The sequence below is a fragment of the Gadus macrocephalus genome, chromosome 10 (genome assembly GCF_031168955.1).
Source record: "Gadus macrocephalus chromosome 10, ASM3116895v1".
In the NCBI taxonomy this organism is placed as follows: domain Eukaryota; kingdom Metazoa; phylum Chordata; class Actinopteri; order Gadiformes; family Gadidae; genus Gadus; species Gadus macrocephalus.
The window spans coordinates 23,228,709-23,252,411 of NC_082391.1; the positions used below are offsets into that span (position 1 = coordinate 23,228,709).

Below are 23,703 nucleotides of genomic sequence, written 5' to 3' on the forward strand. Positions count from 1 at the left end.
GAGGGAGGGGGGGAGGGGCTGGTCAGAGGGAGGGAGGGAGGGAGGGAGGGGGGGAGGGGCTGGTCAGAGGGAGGGAGGGAGGGGAGGGAGGGGGGGGCTAGTCAGAGGGAGGGAGGGAGGGAGAGGAGGGAGGGGGGGGCTGGTCAGAGGGAGGGAGGGAGGGGAGGGGCTGGTCAGAGGGAGGGAGGGAGGGAGGGGGGGAGGGGCTGGTCAGAGGGAGGGAGGGAGGGAGGGAGGGAGGGAGGGAGGGAGGGAGGGGGGGAGGGAGGGGAGGAGGGGCTGGTCAGAGGGAGGGAGGGAGGGGAGGGAGGGGGGGAGGGGCTGGTCAGAGGGAGGGAGGGAGGGAGGGGGGGAGGGAGGGGAGGAGGGGCTGGTCAGAGGGAGGGAGGGAGGGGAGGGAGGGGGTGGGCTAGTCAGAGGGAGGGAGGGAGGGAGGGAGGGAGGGAGGGAGGGGGGGGCTGGTCAGAGGGAGGGAGGGAGGGGCTGGTCAGAGGGAGGGGAGGGAGGGAGGGGGGGAGGGGCTGGTTAGAGGGAGGGAGGGAGGGGAGGGAGGGGGGGAGGGAGGGGGGGGGGGCTGGTCAGAGGGAGGGAGGGAGGGGAGGGAGGGGGGGGCTGGTCAGAGGGAGGGAGGGAGGGAGGGGAGGGAGGGGGGGGCTGGTCAGAGGGAGGGAGGGAGGGGGGGAGGGGCTGGTTAGAGGGAGGGAGGGAGGGGAGGGAGGGGGGGGGGGCTGGTCAGAGGGAGGGAGGGAGGGAGGGGAGGGAGGGGGGGGCTGGTCAGAGGGAGGGAGGGGGGGAGGGGGGGGCTGGTCAGAGGGAGGGAGGGAGGGAGGGAGGGGGGGAGGGGGGGGCTGGTCAGAGGGAGGGAGGGAGGGAGGGAGGGGGGGAGGGGGGGGCTGGTCAGATAGTGGCTTCCCTAGGTTTGAACCACAGAGTCTTCAGAGCCAGTCTGAGGTTTTTCTCTATAAGAGAAACCAAAACCAGGCGGCGGCGGCGCCGAGTCACCGCGCCGCCTGGCCCCTCTTTCTCCGGAGCAGGAAGTTCCGCTTCTCCTCCAGGAGTTCTTGGATGCGTTTGTTCTTGGTCCGCTCCCGGAAGTTGACCCGTCGCCGGCCTATCTGGTTGTTCCGGGAGACGTCTCCGATGTCCGCGCCGACGACGCGGTCGTACTCCACGTCCTCCACCGAGTTGTTCTCCTCCTTCCTCTGCTCGCTCCTCTGTGTGGCTGTCGTTGTTGTTGCTGTTGTTGTTGTTGTTGTTGTTGTGGTAGCCACGGTGGTGGTGGTAACATCCGGGGGTACGGCCGTCACGGGAACAAGGGGAACCCGGACCGGGATGTATTCCTCTGAAAGGTCGCCTGGCCAAGGGGGCGTGGTCAAACCCGCTGTGACGTCGTCATAGTAACCGGGGGAGATGGACCCCGTGAGGCCATCCTCCAGCACCGTTGTGCCGCCGGTCACTATGGCGACGCCACCGTAGGGGTTCTGCACGGCGACCATGTCGTCGTCGTAGAGGACGGTCCCACTCGACACCGTGGCGTCGCCGGAGTCCGGGAACGCCGCGGACATCGTGCCGCTGGGCGTCGCAACGTCGTCAAAGTAAATGGTTCCCGTGGATGCTGTTATGACCTCGTCAAAGTGAAGCATGCTGGGAGTACTGGTCTCAGGATGGCTGCGGTCGAAGTGCCAAAGTGGATGCTCGCTGGCCGTGTCTGTGATGTTGGGAACGATGGTGACGTTGGTGGTGGACCGGGGCGGAGGCGTGCTGGGAGGGTTGGCGGAGAGGGTTGCGCTGAAGGAGATGGTGGAGAAACGATAACCCCCTGGGCTGGTGGGGTTCATCGTGGTTGTGCTGTAGTATGAGCCCATTGGAGACATTTTCTTCTTTGGATTCTTCTGTTTTGGAGGCTTTCTCTTCTCTTTGGAGATCTTCTTGGTCCCATCTTTCTTGTTGACCACTTTGGTTTTGGATTTCAGTGTATTCTTCGGTTTAGCAATTTTGGGAAGTTTGGTCTTTTGCACCGTTTTCTTTTTGGGCTTTACTTTTGATGAAGTATTTTGTTTGTGAGTCGTCAACGGTGTGACCATTTCTTTTATCACACGTTTGGGCAAAATATTCTTTTTGGGTTTAATCTTGGCTGGAGCTACCTTCTTGGTCTTGTTCTTGGGAACACCGTACTTCTTGGGCAACAGGGCTTTTTTATTGTCCTTCTTCGTCTTAGGCTTCTTCTTCGGACGTGGTGGGGCCGTCACCTGGCTCTGTGCGGTGCTCTGGGGCCCTAGCTCTCTAGCGGCCAGGGCAGTGGTCATTGGTGTCAGGCGTGTAGGGCCTTCCTCCACATCTGGTGGAGGCACGAGTGGAGCTGAACCTGTAGGGACGCGCCCAGTGAGGATCAGCGGGGAAGTCGTCATGAAGCTAAGGGTGGAGGAGGCCATAGAGGACGTGATGGTGCCAGGAATGGTGGGAATGCTGGTGCCAGGAACGGTGGACATGGTGGTGCCAGGAACGGTGGACATGGTGGTGCCAGGAATGGTGGACATGGTGGTGCCAGGAATGGTGGACATGGTGGTGCCAGGAATGGTGGACATGGTAGTGCCAGGAATGGTGGACATGGTGGTGCCAGGAATAGTGGGCATGTTGCCAGGAATGGTTGGAATACTGGTGCCAGGAATGGTGGGGATGGTGCTAGCAATGGGGGGAAAGCTGGTGGTGCCTTTGGTGGAGCTGATGCCAGCAGAGGTTACAGGTGCTACGGAGGTGGTTGACGAGGCATAGGGCAGGCGGGTTTGGGTCGCGGCCCTAGAGTTGGAGGGTGAAGATGGAATGGGAGACAAAGTCGCGGTGATGGTGGGGGTCAAGGGGGTGGAGGTGCTTAGCACAACGCCTGGACTGCTGGTGGGATGGTCGGTGGTGACGGCGGGCGGAGCGGAGGTGTTGGGGGTGGAGCTGGTGGTGGAGAAGGGTACGAGGAGGGTGACGTTGCTGCAGGACTTGCAGCACATGCGCTGGTAGCTAGGCAGAGAGCAGTGGCGCTTCAGCGCTTCCATGCGACAGAACACCGTTCGGTCTCCATGGCAACGCTGACCTGTTGGGGGAAAGAACAGAGAGCTGAGACTGGGTTCAGTTCTGGGAAGGCTGTGCGTAAGTGTAAGTGTGTGTGTGTGTGTGTGTGTGTGTGTGTGTGTGTGTGTGTGTGTGTGTGTGTGTGTGTGTGTGTGTGTGTGTGTCTGCATGCGTGTCTGCTTGAGTTTGTGTGTTTCTTTTTTTTGTTTTCTGGTGCAAGAGTTTATGAGCATCGGTTTGCACATCGTAGATAGATAGAAGTATTAGTAGAGGTAATGAAGCCAATCTATTAGCAGGAAATGCAAGAAAGAAAGACAGGTACAATGGAAAGACTAGAAAACACCAAAGGATGAGTCCAGAGTGGTGAAACAGAAATAGAAATGAAAGAGTCAAGGTGTGGACATGTTTCTTTACTCATTGCCACTCTATTATCTGTTCTATGTGGCGTTATACTCTGACCATGCTGGTATGATCCGTAGTAGCAGTAGTAGTGTATATCCTCAAGGAGAGATTGAGTTCACTTTTTCAAACGTTTTATTGATACAACTTGACAGGAACTGAAACAATGAGATGTACGACCCAAACCCAATATATAGATATATTATTTTGTTAAGAAAAATAATTCAACTGTATCGAAAGGTACAAGTTCACAGTTACTTTGGTAAAACACTTCATTACTTGGAAATCAACCAGTCAATCCGTTTTTTTTTCGACTGAGAAAATAAATGACGAGTGTACATAAATGATAGTATTTGCCTAAATAAAATACATAATTTCCTTGACAATGTAAAAACTGGAATGGCACATTAAGTGTCATATGAAACATTTACAAAACATTAATAAATTTCCCTGATAAATCAAAGTGCATATAGACGCAGTGCACGTAGTCCATCTGAATGCATCCCCAACGTTAGCCAAACATTAGCCAAACGTTAGCCAAACGTTAGCCCGCCCCACGCAGCAGGCCAGTGAAGCCACGAAACAGTTACCCAAAGTATAGAATAGTATAGATTTTTTCCCGCCCCTCATAAGTAAGAAGATAACAGTCATGAACATTATTAAATACAGTCAACACCAATGTTATATACAGTATCGCACTGCTAGGTCTGGCTTGGTCTCTTGCGATCCAACTCCAGCAGAAACCTTGGATAGTTCGCTACATCGTCACAACAGAAATATGTGATCACAATACAATGACAAGTCTGAAGTGCTTCTTTTTTCCTAGATGCCATGTGTTTCCATACCCTAGGCCCTTTGTAAACCCTTCCCAGTAGTTGGAAATCAGTCCAACGTCACCTCGGTAGGTCTGATGGTTGCCGGGTGATAGTTTGTTAAGTTGGTTTGAAGCTGCCTCTATTCCGAGTGAAACTTTGAATGAGTAAAGCCATCTCTTTCACAGATAAATGCCATTACATTCAATCCAAGATAAGGCATTGTTCATGTGGATAATGTTCATCAAAAAGTAAAAACGAGATTGGACGCTCTCAAATCAAGGTTTATGAGGTATTTCTGTATCTGATCGCTATGTCTAGAAGCCCGGATGATAAGGATCTCTTACAGGTGCACTCGCGTGTGCACGTACACACACACACACACACAAATTCACACCTACAGACACACTCGCACAATCATACGCACACATACACACACACACACACACACATTCACACTTACAGACACACTCGCACAATCATACGCACACATTTACAGACGCATGCATACACACACACACACACACACACAAACCACACACACAGACATACACGTATATAGACAGACATAAATACACATACACACAGACACACAAACGCGTAAACACACACACACAAACATACACACACACACACACACACACACACACACACACACACAAACAAACACATACAGAAACATACAAGTTACGCATCATAATACAGATATGGTCAGGCCCACACACAAACACACACACACACACACACACACACATTCATTCAACATACAAATTCACTCACTCAACATCACACACACACACAAACACACACACACGCACACACACACACACACACAGGTGAGGAATGCAAATGTGCATGACAAAATGTGATCCTATCCCACTAATAAAACAAGAAGAACAACCCGCTGCTCCATCTGAGAGAATGGAGAGGCATTACTGACCAGGTCCTGCATAATATAGGTCTTTCCCCTCCCACACACTTTACCCTTATTAAATAGTTTCTTCTGTATTCATGTAAAATCAATAAAAAAATACACATAACAGTCAAGGATCTAAGCGATCAATAGCAGTCCAAAGGTTTTAGGCAAATAAGCTACAGCTTATTCATGGTAAAACATTAGTAATATTATTGTGACTTATATAGATTTAGATTTATAGGTATATATAAATACAAATATATTTATAGATGTATTTGTTTAAAGTCTGCAAGCACAAATAAGCTGCATTTATTGAACTTCAGTATAACAGTCGAAAGGGGACGGGCGGATGATGAGGAGAGATGAAGAGTAGCCTTGAGCACTCGGCTCCTTTCCCCTGCTTTTCCCTTCACTATTTTTTCATATATTTTCAATTTTTTTATCAGCCGTCCCTCTCGGTGGCCCCCCCTCATCGCTTCCCCCGCCCCCTAGTATCAATAGGTCTTCACGCGTGTCACTTCCTGTTCCCTGTGCTGAGTTCCTGTCATGGGGGAATGGAACGAGGGAGTGAGAGAGTGAGAGAGTGCAGCTGCGCTCCCCCTCACCCCAGAATGGGACCAGGAGGTGGAATGAGCACTTTTAGCAAAGATGTCCTCATTGTGACAAGATCACATTCACCATAAAGCTTGAATTTTTTTTGTTTGTTTTTATTAACGTTTTTTTCTTTGTTTTCAATATAGATATTTATATACCTTTTCGTATAATTTCAACACACCTGTCTCCTCCCAAAAAAAAAAAAAAGAAAAAGCACGACCGCACTTTGGGGGGCGGTGGCCCGTGACGCGTCATGACGACTCGCGGCTGGCGAGCGAGGAAAAAACCCGGCGGCCGCCGCTGTCCAACGGCCGCGTGCTCCCGCCCTCTCCCCCGACCCCCGGCCGACCTCAGAGAAGCCAACGCTTCAAAAAAACCCGCTCGGACCGTCCGCCGCTTCCCGCCGCGCTCCTCGCGCTTCAAAGTTTAAATGATGAGAGAGAGAGAGAGAGAGAGAGAGAGAGAAAGAGAAAGAGAAGAGAGAGAGAGAGAGAGAGAGAGAGAGAGAGAGAGAGAGAGAGAGAGAGACAGAGACAGAGACAGATTGAGAGAGAGACAGAGAGTGAGAGAGAGCGAGAGAGAAACCAACCAGCACACAGGGGCCGGAGGCCTACCACAGTTAGAGTCATCTCAGACATTGAGAGAGACACAAGAGGGGGAGAGAAAGAGTGCGAGAGAGAGACACACCAGCCCCCCCCCCTCCACACCCAACTTCCCCCTAATTTTTTTTTAGAGAAGCGAAAGCTTTGCCGTCCGCCCATCGGCGGGCCAGGCGGGGGTCACGGGGCCCTCAGGGGCCCCAGCGGGGCCAGCCCTGCAGGCAGAGCAGCAGAGAGAAGGGCAGTGCCCAGCAGAGCAGAGGCATGCAGCTGCGCTCGCCGCTGTAGAGGCCGGGCTGGCAGCTAAAGACGGAGGTTTTACGTAAGCTGGTCTTCTGGAGGGGGAAGTGGGGGTTGGGCGGGGACAGCCACTGGATCAGGATGTTGCCGTTCTTGTTCAGGTCGGACGAACCCTCTGGAGGAAGGGGAGAGGAGGAGAGGATGAGAGGAGGGGAGGAGAGGAGGAGGAGGAGGAGGAGAGAGGAGAGAGGGAGGAGAGGAGGAGGAGAGGAGATGAGGAGGAGAGGAGGAGGAAAGGAGAGGAGGAGGAAAGGAGAGGAGAGGAGGAGAGGAGGAGGAGGAGAGGAAGAGGGAGGAGAGGAGGGGAGGGGAGGAGGGGACGGCAGAGAGGGAGGAGGAGAGGAGGAGAGGAGAGGAAGAGGAGAGGAGGGGGAGGGGAGGAGAAGAGGGGAGGAGGAGACGAGAAGGAGAGGAGGAGGAGGCGAGAAGGAGGCGAGGAGGAGGAGAGGAAGAGGAGAGGAGAAGAGGAAGAGGATCGGTGAGGCTGGGTTTCCAGACGGGCGAGGTGTCTGTACAACATGTTGTCCTTTGGAATATAATGCTTATCATTTCATTTCAATCAGTAAACGTTAAGAAAACCAAATACAAAGAAACAACATCAGTAGCTAGATCTTATGATTGTGTTATGTGACCCAACTTCAATCTAGATAATTGAACCCGATGTGTCCATGCTTGGGGTTCAGCCCTAGGTGAGGACTCATTGTGTGCGGGCTCCAGGGCTTACTGGGACAGGGGTCCTTGCGACAGACGCGGATGGTGTCCGGCTTGCTGTCCAGACACAGGCCGATGGTGTTGTCCCTGGTGTGGCACAGGGCCTGGCGCTGCTGGGTCCCGTTACCACACATCACCGAACACTGCGCACACACACACACACACACACACACACACACACACACACACACACACACACACACACACACACACACACACACACACACACACACACACACGCTAAATATCATTCCTGTAGTGGTTCTTATTCTGATGTAATCAGCAATGCTTTCTACAGGTAGCCTTTCAAAAACTATTTTAAAATTAGACCAAAAAATAATAATAATAATAATAATACAGAAGGCCAAAATATAGGAGCATGAATAGATCTGAAGTCATTGGATAATTAAACGGTTGGTGTGACTGGTTCTGGGAGTTCCTAGAATCTATCTTCTTATTTTGTGTGAAGCTAGCTGATCCCGGCCAGCTAGCCGAGCTACGCCAGCTGGCGTCCGACGGTCGCACCGCCAGCCAGCGCTGACCGAGCCCTTCCACTCTGGAGGTCTCTCCCTGCTGGAGGCTCTGAGCTGGTACCTGGGTCCAGGGCCCCACCCTCCACTGGGCGGGGCAGGGGTGGCGGTTGCAGCTGCGCCGGGCCTCCGGGCGGGCGTCGTTGCAGTGCTTGCTGTGGATGGAGCGCGTGGTGTTGTTGTCCGACGGCTGCACGCAGCTCACCGAGCGCATCTGCTGCCCCGTCTTTCCGCAGGACTTGCTGCAGTTCTGCCACTCCCCGGTCACCCAGCTGCAGAGAGGAGGGATGAGCGCGTTCAGCCGGACCTCTGACCCTACGACGCTGTTCAGGGCACTGAGCCGCACTCTCTGAACGTTGGCCCTTCGGAAAATCCTCCAGTCGTTTCTCGTGATTTCTAAATTGAAGCTAGACGGTTTTGTTTAGGTTTCATCCAGACGGTCGGGGGTGTTCATTCAAATGGGGGTTTGAATGAACACAGTGAGTAGAAGGACCAATCGGCACATTCTCCTATAACATTTATAAATGTGTACATACATGAGTATGTAACCCTATCCAACCTTCATCGTCCTCCCCCTAGCCAATAGCCTAAAAAATAATCCATTGCATTTGGTATGTTAAATTCTTATTTCAATCTTATTTAGGGCTCAGCCCGTCTAATGAGGAATCGTTAAATTGACCCCTAACCTCTGGAGATGTGAAATTCAAAAATAATGCAATATTAAATGAGGGGCATAAAAAAACTGAAACATTTTGGCAAAACGGAGAAGTGATGTAGAGATGTGAAACCCAACATGAACCAATTGAAACTGATGAACAAATTAAAGTGCTAAGATTGGTGACTGGTGACTCAGATCATTGTAGCTAGAATTAGCATAACCAACACCTGGTAGGTTATGTTTACACTGATGGGGTCATGTGAATGTGAAACCGGAGGGGGGCCTACATGGGGGGGGGGCAGGGCTTCTGGTTGCAGTCCCGGATGTCTCCCCTGGGCTTCATGTTGGACTTGTTACAGGACGTCTTGTGAACCATCTTACTGTCCGCCCGTCTTCGGCAGCCGTAGCGCAGGTACTGTTTACCTACAGGGTCAGAGTCCGTCACTGTAACTGAGTAACTGTAACTGAGTAACTGTAACTGTTTAACTGTAACTGTGTAACCGTAACTTTATAGTTGTGTAACTGTAACTGTGTAACTAATTGTATAACTATAACTGTGTAATTGTAACTTGGTAGTTGTGTAACTGTAACTGTGTAACTGTAACTTTATAGTTGTGTAACTGTAACTGTGTAACTGTAATTTTGTAATTGTGTAACTGTAACTGAGTAACTGTAATTGTTTAACTGTAATTGTGTAACTATAACTGTGAAACTGTAACTGTGTCACTGTAACTTTGCAGTTATGTAACTGTAACTGAGTAACTGTAACTGTTTTACTGTAACTGTGTAACTGTAACTTTGTAGTTGAGTAACTGTAACTGAGTAACTGTCACTGTAACTGTGAAGCTGTTACTGAATGATAAGGACAGTGTATCTTAACAACCAGGAGGGCTGGGGAGGGGCTGGTGGCCCCTGGGGGGGGCCGCTGCTCCACCCACCTCCACCGCAGAGCTTGGAGCAGTAGGACCACCTCTTGGGGGCCCACTCGTAGGCGGCGTCCTGCGCCACCATGTTGTCCTCGATCACTGGGTCCACGCTCATCATGTACTTGTAGGACAGGTTCACGTCCTCGTCCCCGTGCAGCTGCATCTGAGGGTGTGCGGGGGGGAGAGCGTTAGATCAAACGTCTCGCCGATCTAGGGCCACTCGGTTCGTAGGGTGTGTGTTTTTGTGTGTGCAGAAGTGTGTGTGTGTGTGTTTGTGACCTAGTGGACCATGACACAGAGAGTTTGTTAAAAGAGCAAAACCAGAACACGTGGGCTCAGTGTTAACCTCATGCCATCTCATTTAGATGTACACTAATAGGCTAGTGAATGAACGCACTAGACGACCCAGAGTGTGTTCGCACTCACACCCCCTTACCGTCCTGCCTCCGGCTCCATGTCCGGTCAAAACAAATACGAAGCGAAACCAATGGAAACCCCCGCTCAGCCTGGAGGCCGATCTGTGACACTAGCTGGAGAGGGCACTACTGTGTGTGCGTGCACCATGATGAGGACTCTGTGTGTGAGTGTGTGTGTGTGTGCACCATGATGAGGACTCTGTGTGTGAGTGTGTGTGTGCGTGCGTGCACCATGATGAGGACTCTGTGTGTGAGTGTGTGTGTGCGTGCACCATGATGAGGACTCTGTGTGTGAGTGTGTGTGTGCGTGCACCATGATGAGGTCTCTGTGTGTGAGTGTGTGTGTGTGTGCGTGCACCATGATGAGGACTCTGTGTGTGAGTGTGTGTGTGCGTGCACCATGATGAGGTCTCTGTGTGTGAGTGTGTGTGTGCGTGCACCATGATGAGGTCTCTGTGTGTGAGTGTGTGTGTGCGTGCGTGCACCATGATGAGGACTCTGTGTGTGAGTGTGTGTGTGCGTGCACCATGATGAGGACTCTGTGTGTGAGTGTGTGTGTGCGTGCACCATGATGAGGACTCTGTGTGTGAGTGTGTGTGTGCGTGCACCATGATGAGGACTCTGTGTGTGAGTGTGTGTGTGCGTGCACCATGATGAGGTCTCTGTGTGTGAGTGTGTGTGTGCGTGCACCATGATGAGGTCTCTGTGTGTGAGTGTGTGTGTGCGTGCGTGCACCATGATGAGGACTCTGTGTGTGAGTGTGTGTGTGCGTGCACCATGATGAGGACTCTGTGTGTGAGTGTGTGTGTGCGTGCACCATGATGAGGACTCTGTGTGTGAGTGTGTGTGTGCGTGCACCATGATGAGGTCTCTGTGTGTGAGTGTGTGTGTGCGTGCGTGCACCATGATGAGGACTCTGTGTGTGAGTGTGTGTGTGCGTGCACCATGATGAGGACTCTGTGTGTGAGTGTGTGTGTGCGTGCACCATGATGAGGACTCTGTGTGTGAGTGTGTGTGTGCGTGCACCATGATGTACTCTGTGTGTGAGTGTGTGTGTGCGTGCACCATGATGTACTCTGTGTGTGAGTGTGTGTGTGCGTGCACCATGATGAGGACTCTGTGTGTGAGTGTGTGTGTGCGTGCACCATGATGAGGACTCTGTGTGTGAGTGTGTGTGTGCGTGCACCATGATGAGGACTCTGTGTGTGAGTGTGTGTGTGCGTGCACCATGATGTACTCTGTGTGTGAGTGTGTGTGTGCGTGCACCATGATGAGGACTCTGTGTGTGAGTGTGTGTGTGCGTGCACCATGATGAGGACTCTGTGTGTGAGTGTGTGTGTGCGTGCACCATGATGAGGACTCCGTGCGTGAGTGTGTGTGTGCGTGCACCATGATGTACTCTGTGTGTGAGTGTGTGTGTGCGTGCACCATGATGAGGACTCCGTGCGTGAGGGGCCCGTTGGTCTGCAGCGTCTCCTTGCCGTTGTCGTTGCCGTATTCCCACTCCACGCCTTTCTCTATGACCGAACGGGATTCTGGGTAATCGTTATCCCCGTTCAGGAAGATCATCCCTGACGCTCGGTTCTTCACCGCTGGGAGGGGGGGCGGAGCACAACTCATGGAATGCACTTCCACAATGGTGTTGTTGTTGTTCACACATGCACACACACATAAACAACACACACACACACACTGAGAGGCAATCACTCACTCCAGTCTCACCTTATTTCAACTCTCTTACACACAAACAAACGCACCCACTGACACACATGCTGGAACGCACACTCACTCTCACACTCTCCACGCACGCACGCACACACACACACACACACACACACACACACACACACACACACACACACACACACACACACACACACACACACACACACACACACACACACACACACACACACACACACACACACACACACACACACACACACACACACACACAGTGGGCGGGGTACCTAAGAGGTGTGCGCTGGCTTTATACTCCTGGATGAGGAGATGTCTGGCTCCCGTGGGGATCTCCAGAACTTTAAGGAAACCTGAAATGAAACACAGAATTAGACTCTGAGTCATCCAGCGCTCAGCTCAGAGCTTGGACTCAAAGCCTTTGTTAAACCAATGAAAAGCCTCTACTTTAGGTTTCAGCATCTCCGTTCTGCCCTTTATAGCCACCGGAAAGCAGAAGTGACGGCGAGACGGCGTCGCGGTCATGACACATTTTTATTCAGCACACAGGCAGCGTCAAGGGGAAGGTTTTCGTTTGTCTAGTCAGATTTAAGGGGATAGCCCTCCCCCCATTGCCATAGCGTGTAGAATGCATTATTATTCACGCATTGGACCGTGTGACAATTCCTCCACTAGGGGGCAATGTTTAGCTTAGAATGACTAGGGTACATGCCTGTTTGGGGACCGGATTCAAAACAAAGGAATCCTATGATGATGAAAATGATAGGTTATCTCCGACATATTTAGCACTGCCCTCCCGATTTAGACCAGGGTTTTAACCACGTGAGTGAGAGCCCGGAGCTGCACCTTGTTTCTTGGCGCTGCGGTTGATGGTGTCCTTAACGGTCTTGCAGCTGAAGTTGTCCCCGTCACACACGCCGCACTTATCCTCCTGCTTGGACGAGCCCACCACGCCGTCACAGCCCACTTTCTATTGGTGGAGGGACACTGGCTCAGAGAGAAGACAGGGGGCGGCAAAAACACCACACACAGACCTGTATCCACACACACACACACACACACACACACACACACACACACACACACACACACACACACACACACACACACACACACACACACACACACACACACACACACACACACACACACACACACACACACACACACACATCATGCACAACACACATATAGGAAAACATATCCATGCACCACCCCACCAGCCTACACACACACATATATCCATGCAAAAACACACACACAAACAGGCACACACAGACACAAACTCACCTCACACTCTCCTCGCACGCACACGCTGTGGGGGTCCTTGTAGGAGCAGCGCGTTCCGTCCAGGACCATTCTCTGCATGTACACCACGTCCCGGCTCTCCTTGGACCTGCAGTGCAGGTGGCAGCGTTTGTTCGCTGAGGGACACAGAGCACAAATTATTTACCACCCACGCACTTTCCAAAGCGCGATTGAAGTGGATGTTCTTCAGGGAATAAATTAATACCAGAGAACGGATTGTTAGTGAACTTAAATCCCCCCCCCCCCCCCCCCGACCTATGGATTTTCAATTGTGAACATTCGACAAACATTAGACACCTCGAAAGAATGTATAAAAGCAAAGCCGAAGTGGTAAATAGAGAGCGGAGTTTGACACGGTGTCCTCTCCACAGTGTTAGGTCCAGAATTATCCAAATCAACCCTCCTTAAGGAAACTATAACTGGAGCAATGAATCGTTTCTTTCTGTTCAAATTGTACTTGAGAGACCTTTCCAGTCTGTTAAGAAGAAGAAATGGCCCTCAAGGGAAGAGCCTTCTGAATAACAGACCTCACAGACTAAATCATTCCGTCTTTGAAGAGTTTTTCCTACCCTGGGAATGGAATTTTATCTTTGTTTTTATTATAGAAAAAAAATGTGGTCATTACCCAAGCTAAGCAGAGAACCGAATCTGTTCCTGGAACATATTCTGGATCTGCAAGTTAGTGTAATTCATCCACTGAACATTAAGCTGGCGACAGACACAGCCAGGGTCAGACCAGGTTGAGCTGGGGACGATTTGGGTCCAGAATAGACTTTGGTCCACACCAAAATAGTCATCCAAAAATGCAACAAAGCGACACACGCAATTGTGGCCTCACATTCACTTATTCATGCACCCATCTTTACACACCCTCATTCATCCACATATCCATTCACCCATTCATACACACCTTAATTCACCCATTCACGCGCCCATTTAAACACAAAAACATTCATTCACATATTCATTCACCCATTTATTTACACATTTGTTCACCCATTCATACACCTATTCATGCACACATCCATTCACTCATTCATCCACGTATTAATTGACCCATTGATACACACATTCATTCACCCCTTCATACACCCCTTCAGACACAAATGCATTCCCAGACAGCCAGCTGGTCCGGAGTAGCCAGGGTCAGGCGTCAGGGACTCAACACCTCGCTAGGAGGATCCAGCAACCTACTAGTGGCAAGACCCCTCGACACCGTCTGAGCACCCAGTGCTTTTAATAGCTGCTCAAATCGGATAATTAGGTCGGACACAGCTCTCATCCTCTCAGCTTATTTTGATTTAATTTAGTTTGTAATTAATTCATTGCTTCTTTGTACATATTCAGATGTATTCACTGTACTGTAATTCTTCACTGTAATTCCTCACAGGCTATTTATACTGATACTATTTGGATCCATCTCCTCTGTGCTTCGGCAGCTCTTTGACATCGTCGTACCTGATAGTCGACGCTGCGTGTCGACATCCAAGCGTTCCTCTGCCCATTGTCAGTGTGCAGATGAGAAATAAAGTGCAACTTGAACTTGTTGTGTGTGCACACACACACACACACACACACGCACGCACACACAGACACGCACACACACGCACGCACACACAGACACGCACACACACACACACACACACACACCCTCTCTCGATTGAGACCCTAAAAAGCCTTTCCTGAGAAATGCAGCATAAAAATTAAAACACTAAACTATGACTATGAAGGGAGAGGAGCCTAGCGATGTAGCCGCGGCACTCCAGGGGGGGGGGGGGGGGCTCCAGGGGGGGGGGCTCCAGGGGGGGGGGGGGGGGCTCCAGGGGCGGGGGGGGGCTCCAGGGGAGGGGGGGGGCTCCAGGGGGGGGGCTCCAGGGGGGAGGGGGGGGACTCCAGGGGGGGGGGGGGGGCTCCAGGGGGGGGGGGGGGGCTCCAGGGGGGGGGGGGCTCCAGGGGCGGGGGCTCCAGTGGCGGGGGGGGGGCTCCAGGGGCGGGCTCCAGGGGGGGGGGGGCTCCAGGGGCGGGGGCTCCAGGGGGGGGGGGGCTCCAGGGGCGGGGGGGGGGCTCCAGGGGGGGGGGCTCCAGGGGCGGGCTCCAGGGGCGGGGGCTCCAGGGGGGGGGGGCTCCAGGGGGGGGGGGCTCCAGCGGCGGGGGCTCCAGGGTGGAGGCTCCAGGGTGGGGGCTCCAGCGCAGCACCTCCGGATTAGATAACAGGAGACGGGTCAGCGCTCTGCTCCAGTGCTGCCCCCCCCCTCGGTCAGAACAGTATCATGAGGGGGCTCAGACAACACCACCCAGAGACCCTGGAGGTCAGGAGGCCAGGGGTGGAGGTGGTGGTGGTGGAGGTGGAGGTGGTGATGGTGGTGGTGAAGGTGGAGGTGGTGGAGGTGGAGGTGGTGAAGGTGGAGGTGGTGGAGGTGGTGGAGGTGGTGGTGGTGGAGGTGAAGGTGGTGGAGGTGGTGGTGCTGGAGGTGGTGGTGCTGGAGGTGGTGGAGGTGTTGGAGGTGGAGGTAGTGAAGGTAGTGGAGGTGTTGGAAGTGGAGGTGGAGGAAATGGAGGTGGTGGAGGTGGAGGAGGAGGTGGAGTTGGAGATGGTTGAGGTGGAGGTGGAGGAGGTGGTGGAGGTGGTGGAGATGGTGGAGGTGGAGGTGGTGAAGGTGGTGGTGTTGGAGGTGGAGGTGGAGATGGTGGAGGTGTTGGAGGTGGAGAAGGTGGAGGTGTTGGAGGTGGAGGTAGTGGAGGTGGAGGAGGTGGAGGTAGTGGAAGTGGTGGAGTTGTTGGAGGTGGAGGAGGTGGAGGTGTTGGAGGTGGAGGTGGTGGAGATGGAGGAGGTGGTGGTGTTGGAGGTGGAGGTGGTGGACGTGGAGGTGGTGGAGATGGTGGAGGTGGAGGTGGTGGAGGTGGTGGAGGTGGAGGTGGTGGAGATGGTGGAGGTGTTGGAGGTGGAGGTGGTGGAGATGGTGGAGGTGGAGGTGGTGGAGGTGGTGGAGGAGGTGGAGGTGGTGGAGGTGGTGGAGGTGAAGGGTGGAGGCTGGGGGAATGTGCCCCCCCTGAGAGGGAGAAAGGCCTGTGACCTAACCACCGGACTGGAGCAGCTATGAGGAGCGCTGGGCGGCTCAGGAGGTGTCGAGGGTCTCTGAACTGGAGGTTGCTGGTTCCCGGTGTCAGGGGTCTCTGAGCAAGGCACCTGGCCAGGCTGCTCCTGACCAGGCTGCTCCTGACCAGGCTGCTCCTGGCCAGGCTGCTCCTGACGCGCTGCGCTGTATTCACTGGGTGGGTGGAGTGAGCCAGTTCAAAGCCCCGTGTTGGTTGGGGCGCTCGGCAGGGCGGGGCTGTGGTCGTTGGCCGGTGGAGGAGTAGGACTGGGGCTAGAGCCAGAGATCACAACCACCGCCAGCTGTGGCCAGCGCTCAGTGGATCCAGCTGGAACAACACCACTACCAAGGACACAACACCATTCCCTCAGCTTCAGTTAACGCTTTGCCCACCGACTGAACCGACTGACCGCACGTAGGACCCCGCACCAAACTCTTAGAATCCGGAAACAGGCCTGGCTCAGAGCTTCTTAACAGCCTGGAAACAGGCCCCCCCTCCCTGTACTCACGGTCGGTGTGTTCGTAGGGCAGCCAGTGGTGCATGTTGTTGTGGAACTCGAAGCGGGCCTCCAGCGCCCGGCACTGGTCCTCACGGGCGTCGCTGTAGATGTCGTCACACTCCTCCAGGCTGCACATCTGGAACTGGTAGATGGAGCCCATGCAGGAGCGGCCCCCGTTGGTCGGACTGGGACCGGGCGGTAGGGGGGGGGGTTCAACACATTAGGGGCCGGTCCGCGGTCCGCGGGCGACACAGAGCGGTCTCATGATGGCGTTACGCCTCATTCATACGCACACTCATTCACACACAGAATCATTCACCAATTCATACATACACTCACTACCCATTCATCCACACATCCATTAACCCATTCATTCACCCATTCGACACACATCCATTAACCCATTCATTCACCCATTCGACACACATCCATTAACCCATTCATTCACCCATTCGACACACATCCATTAACCCATTCATTCACCCATTCATCCACACATCCATTAACCCATTCATTCACCCATTCGTACACACATCCATTAACCCATTCATTCACCCATTCGTACACACATCCATTAACCCATTGATTCACCCATTCGACACACATCCATTAACCCATTCATTCACCCATTCGACACACATCCATTAACCCATTCATTCACCCATTCGACACATCCATTAACCCATTCATTCACCCATTCGTACACACATCCATTAACCCATTCATTCACCCATTCGTACACACATCCATTAACCCATTCATTCACCCATTCGACACACATCCATTAACCCATTCATTCACCCATTCGTACACACATACATTCACCCATTCGTACACACATACATTCACCCACACATACATTCACCCATTCATCCACACACTCATGTGTGATGCCGGGCACCTACCTGGGATTGTCACATTCGCGCGTGCGGAACTGAACGCCCCCCCCGCAGGTCCGAGAGCACTGGCCGAACTCGCTCCAGGCGCCCCAGCCTCCGTCCTTCTTGAGGAGGTCGTTGGTCAGCCAGATGCAGTGGCCCTTGAAGCAGTTCTGGGGGGCAGACAGAGGGGGGGACGTCAAGGTCTCTGTCCCCACAGACGTGTGATCAGGGCCGCTGTGCGGACGGCTCTATGGATGAATATCGGTGCAGGCTGTTCCCTTTTGCTGAAATCTGTTGCAGATGTAGCCGCTTTGCCCTGCTGTGAGCCCCTCAGAAGTATCCGATTTCCTCTCAATGCGTCGCTGTCCGGAGGACTTCACATTCAGAGCGTTTAGCAGATGCTAGTCACCACGCAAGGCGACGGCCAGCTCGTAGGGAGCAGCTAGGGGTAGGTGGTGCGCTCAGGGACACCTCGGACCAGGGAATCGAACTAGCAACCTTTTGGTTCCAAGTCAACCCGCTCTACCTCCAGAGCTAAGCCCGGACTCACAGGACAACTTTGAAGAACTACCTTTCCATCGCCACACCTCGTTCCATCGATGGGGGGGCCTTTCTTGGTCTTGCAGAAGAAGGGGTTGTCTGGATGACTGCACCACAGCTGCTTGCACGGGTCGAAGGTCCGGTACTGCGGGGGGGGAACGGAGACGCAGGGTATTCAACAGACTCCAGCTCCAGCACCTTCAACCAGTGTGCGAAATACGGGGGGGGGGGGGGGGGGGGGGGTCTGGGGGGGCTCGACCCCCCTGATTTACCCATGAGATCCCATGAGATCCCCTGAAAGCCTCGAAAGCAAAATTGGAGGTGGGTCTCAAATTTGTCCAAAAAAAAAAAATATATATATTTTATTGTCACTAATGGTCACTCAAATGTTTTTTAAGCTCACCATGTCAAGTATACAGAATTCAAAACGTTTATTCACAAATATGTTCTTTTTTGCCAAGCAGAGCCAGCCAGTCCTGGGTGCTTATGCAAATTAGCCATGTTCTCCAAACAGAAGAAAGACGTAATGTTGTCATACTAAAAACGTCTAGCAAGCGAAAGCTAAAACAGAGTGTATCAATCACACACTTTGGGTCTATTCTTAGGTAAGGTAAGAGGCTGTCTTTTAAATCTTTGCAGTGACTGAATTGTGATGATAGAAGTGATTGTTGGTTGTGGTCTTAGTGAAGCAGCCTAGCCTTGGAGTTGGAGGAGTTGGAGGGATGTTTACGTGCGTGCGAGAGCGAGAGAGAGAGAGCGCACCTGCCATGGTGATGTTTGGCTTGTTGTGTAAAATGTAAAATGTTGTCAGCATCCGCCGTGGTTGGACGAATGTGCTTTGTGTATGTGTTCAGTGATGTATCTGTCTGATCGTATTTGCTGTAAATGGATGGTTAATTAATGTCACATGATCGGTCATACTGCAGGCTCTCATTTGCAAGTGCACTGTTTGCCTGCCAGTCTCCGATAGGCTATACCTGGCATTTATTCAGTTGTTGATTGCTCTTCTAAGTGCGCCATATTGGTCCCAATTATTGATGTGTATGCATTGCAATGCACAACTTTGCCTCTCCTTGTTATAAAGCAACGGGCATCCAAACAAGTGAAGACATTGCAGCCTCCTGTGTCAGTATTGACACAGGAGGCTGCATTGGCTGAAGTGTTGCTTTACGAATAGGCTACTATAGCATATCCGATTATCAAAAATTGTTGTGTGCGTGTGTCATGTAGGCTATAGACTGACTGCTTGCATCCATGCAGTATTGTAATGTTATATTATATATGATATATATGATAACATATATATATATATATATATATATATATATATATATATATATATATGTTATTATCATTATTTATTTTTTATCTTATTGTACAGCACTTTGGTCAGTGTATGCTGTGTGTAAATGTGCTCTATAAATAAAACTTACTTACTTACTTATAGGCCTGCTGCATATTGACAACATTTAGATCGGTATTGTAATGTTATAGGCCTGCTGCATGTTGAGAACATTTAGATCGCTATTGTAATGTTATAGGCCTGCTGCATGTTGAGAACATTTAGATCGGTATTACCCAGCAATCGGGGGATGAGGACCCCCCCCGAATAGTGACGGGTATTTCGCACACTGCCTTCAACGGTCCACAATACAAACAAAGCCAACAGGAAACGGCTGGCACAACACCACACAGGGGTCTCACACAGGGGTCTCACAGAGGTCCAGAAGACAGAATCACGAAGGACGTGTTGATAGTAACCACGACGACAATATATACAACAAAAATAACTACAGTGGCAGTGGTCAGCAATGTGCTTTGATTTGTTCCACCGTACTACATCACGACATCACTTAATCACTGCACTGCACTCTCTCCACCGAGAAACAGACAAGGGGACCATCAGACTCATGCAAACCAAACGATATGATGGGGAGAGAGAGAGAGAGAGAGAGAGAGAGAGAGACACAGACAGACAGACAGACAGACAGACAGACAGACAGACAGACAGACAGACAGACAGACAGACAGACAGACAGACAGACAGACAGACAGACAGACAGACAGACAGAGAGAGAGAGAGAGAGAGAGAGAGAGAGAGAGAGAGACAGAGAGAGAGAGAGAGAGAGAGAGAGAGAGAGAGAGAGAGACGGCCTGTGGACTGATGAGGTCATGGGCCAAAGAGCCAAGGGGAAAGGGGCAAAGGGTCAAAAGGTTACATTTTAAATAGGAGCCTCTGGGCTGATTTGAAGACTCACAGTAGACCTTCCTCCCCCCCCCCCCCCCCTCCCATCCTATCTGGACTAGAAGGACTGGGGAGCCTTAGAGCGCCCCCTGATGGTGGACGTGGTGTCCCTTCTCTCTCCCCCTCGTCCCCTGGATTCTTTCTACCATGACCTCCAGTGACCTCTGCAGGTCAGAGGTCCCCCAGAGACGCTGAGCCACACTCCGGCCCCCGGCTGGAGGAGCCAGGCCAGGTGCATCCTGGGAGAAGGACACAGAATACAGTGGCTCCAATCAGCCTCCTCTTCCGGCTGGGGGAGACTCATGTCCACTGGTTTCTGCGCCCCTACTGGCCGCTGTGGGAGGGCGTTAACCAACCACCAGCGGCCCCCCCCCGCAGTGGACAGGGCCCCCGGCGGGGCGTTTACCCCCCGCGGTGCCAACGTGTTTCTATTCCCCCCTAGAGTCCTGCAGAGTACACGTGACGAATGGGTCAATGTGTGGAAACAAAGAATAAACAACGACCAAGAAACACAACGTCACACGACAGCTGTGAGTTCAAAACACAACTGAAAGAAAAGACAAGCAGCCATTTATTTTTTTTTTCTTCCAGGGAAGTAGGGGTTGACCTTACCTGCGTTCCCGACTGGCCTGCCTTTTGTAGCTGAGGGGGGAGGGTGGGGAGGAGGGGCGTGGATTTGACAAGAGAATAGAGGGTAATCTAGCCATACGTGCAAAGCCATTGTACCAGCCCCTGTGTACCCCTCAAGCAGACGGCTGGGTACCCTGCACCCCCCTCCCCTCCCCCCTCCCTCCCCTCCCCTCCCTCCCAACCCAACAACACGGCGGGGACGTCCAGCATGCAGATATGATGCAGAGCCCGGGATCACGCTGCTACCACTACTGGGACCACCGACCGGCCCCCCACGGTGACTGCTGCTGGGCGCTGCGCGTGTGGCTAGCTCTCTGGGAGCCGTTTAGCGTGTCACATCGAGGGTAATGGACGCGCTACGGTTAGCAGAGAGATAAAGAGAGATAGCTATCAAAATCAATTACCTGCTTTTAAGCAGAGAGGTCAATCCCCACAGAGCCCGGGAGAGGAAAGCAAGGGGACATCAGAGGGATGTGAGCAGCTGAATGCATGTGTGCAACGCTCACAATCCACTGCACACGGAGATACAGAGATACAGAGCCCAGGGCACATGGATCTGCAGCGCTGGGCTCAAGTCACTTTGTTGATTCACAACAGAACCGCCTGAGAGGTTAAGACGGTATCTCACCGTGGCACCCATTCAGAACAGATAGGGTTCTATCCGTTCTGGAAGGGGGATTAATAAAAGCCTCGCAGAGAGACTTCGGTACGTTGCGATCAATTCAAAGTGAGTGAGCCCCAACTCTGACAAATGACATCACCGCAGGGGAGGGGAAACAACAGCAAAGAAAATAAAATAAAAAGGATTAAGTGACGTTGAAAGACTGAACTAAAGTCATTTGCAGTTCCTGTCGAGCATGTCCTCAGAATAGGCTAAAACAGCATGTATGATGCTAGCACCGGTTAGCATCACATGTTAAGGCGCGCCCTCGCTGGGCTAGCTGGGTCAGGACGGGGCCGTGGGGGGGGGTGCCCTACCGCGGTACACATGGTGTAGCCCACGCCGAAGTCGAAGCGGCACTGCTCGTTCATGGAGTAGTGCAGACCGGGCAGCGAGGGCAGCGAGGGCCAGTTGTGGTCGAAGGGGTCGTCCGGAGGCAGTCGTAGGAGCTGTCAGAGGGCAGAGGGCAGACGGTCCTCAGTGAGCCCAAAGGGTTACTGCGATGCATTGTGACATGTGATATCTGCTGTTACATACTTTAGCTGTTTGGACCAAAAATGTACTCCCTGCTGCCATGAGTCGTCCAGAAAACACTTAAAACATCAACTCCTTCCTGGCCCCTGTTGGCATCCGGTTTGTGGTACAATTTGTGCAGGGGAGTGTGGGCATGCAAATGTGGCGTGCATGTGTGTGTGTGTGTGTGTGTGTGTGTGTGTGTGTGTGTGTGTGTGTGTGTGTGTGTGTGTGTGTGTGTGTGTGAGTGTGTGTGTGTGTGTGTGCGTGCGGTCCTTACTGGAGGTAACGTCCCAGCTCCTGCATGCTACATCTGGACCACTGGAAGCGGTGGAAGGCGGCTTGGACCAGCGGAGCCATGATGCTGCCCATATGCACCTCATCTCCGCAGCGGTTGCCCTGCCCGTCATGCTCCATGCCCAGCCTGGGGAGAGGGAGGGGGGGGGGGGGTGACTGGAGGGAGGGCAGCCCCTCTTTCCGGGTCCAGGGGACCAAATGCCAACGACACTTTTTGGAAATGTGTCCGGTATTCAGTTAGTGTGCTTCAGCCGTTCAGGCTGTAAAACAGTCTGCTATGTGATGTGTCCCTGAGGGGCAATAGCATAGAACCCCGTCAATGTGCGTTTTTCTAAGACCTTTAAAGGGGTGGTATTATGCCACCAGGTGTGAGCGTGATTAGCCATTACAAGCCGTTTGAAAATCTGCCTTTTCCGGGACTTAGTGACATCACTAGTGGTCTTGTCCACCTATTGTGTGACGGATAGATGAACAACGTTTGCTACAGTCCACTGGGTAGGCTGGTAGACTGATCTACCCAGCACACATCTAGGTGGACACGCCCCCTTGGGATGTCACTTAAACACAGAAAATGGCATTTCAAACGGCTGGTGGCACGATATCATCCCTGCTTGGGTTACACTATTTTGAAACCGGAAGCTGGAAGTTCTCGGGCTGAGGCGGGAGAAGCCTTTGAGCGGAGCCTCCAGCAGAGTTTGATGAGCGACGGCGGTAAACTGCTGCGGAACATGAATCAGCGGCTTCGGTTTGTGGTGATGCTTCAAAGTTTAATGGAGAGCAATTGAAGTGTGTAATAAAAACAGCATGGAAATACTCACCGGTTTATAATAAGCCTATGATTACCCGTGATTATCTCTGATTAAGTGCTGTTATTATAATCAGCGTTCATTCTTTATTTTGTAATTTTCTTTAAATAACGTTTGTGTAAACCTTGCAGCTATTAGCATATGTTATTCCTGAAGAGCTGACACATGATTTGCCACTCTACAGGAGGGGAGCGGGTCAATAAAGCACAGACACGTGGTTCTCAGCCTCACTATGGAATGCTCCCGTGGAGGGTTTGGGCTGGGGCAGCTTCCACTGCAGAGCATCACGACAGAGGTTGACCGAACCGGGGGAGGGGAGGGCTCTGGATGCGACCACTTACACGTGCCCCGTCTCGTGAGCCACCACGAAGGCCGAGGAGAAGCCATCCTCGTGGTTCAGAGTGCAGCTCCTCACTGGGTGACACATGCCCGTCACCGGGGGCGTAACCTGGGTTACCATAGAGAGGGAGGGAGGGGAGAGAGAGAGAGAGAGAGAGAGAGAGAGAGAGAGAGAGAGAGAGAGAGAGAGAGGGAGAGAGAGAGGGAGGGAGAGGGAGGGAGGGAGAGACGGAGAGACGGAGACGAGAGACGAGAGACAGAGACAGAGA

At 52.5% G+C, this 23,703-nt stretch overlaps 1 protein-coding gene across 1 annotated transcript in view; it reads right to left on the reverse strand.

The window, feature by feature from the left end:
* Positions 1 to 838: 838 nt before the first annotated feature.
* LOC132465996 (A disintegrin and metalloproteinase with thrombospondin motifs 2-like) overlaps positions 839 to 23,703 on the reverse strand; it is a 26,450-nt gene continuing 3,585 nt past the window's right edge. The window contains 17 exon segments of the mRNA XM_060062964.1: positions 839 to 3,082; positions 6,703 to 6,795; positions 7,405 to 7,534; positions 7,986 to 8,193; positions 8,867 to 9,002; positions 9,518 to 9,668; positions 11,350 to 11,513; positions 11,892 to 11,972; positions 12,466 to 12,589; positions 12,910 to 13,043; positions 16,532 to 16,707; positions 17,428 to 17,573; positions 17,975 to 18,088; positions 21,797 to 21,912; positions 21,915 to 21,928; positions 22,273 to 22,416; positions 23,437 to 23,536. Coding sequence (XP_059918947.1) covers positions 999 to 3,082; positions 6,703 to 6,795; positions 7,405 to 7,534; positions 7,986 to 8,193; positions 8,867 to 9,002; positions 9,518 to 9,668; positions 11,350 to 11,513; positions 11,892 to 11,972; positions 12,466 to 12,589; positions 12,910 to 13,043; positions 16,532 to 16,707; positions 17,428 to 17,573; positions 17,975 to 18,088; positions 21,797 to 21,912; positions 21,915 to 21,928; positions 22,273 to 22,416; positions 23,437 to 23,536 — 4,115 coding nt within the window. The 3' untranslated portion in view covers positions 839 to 998.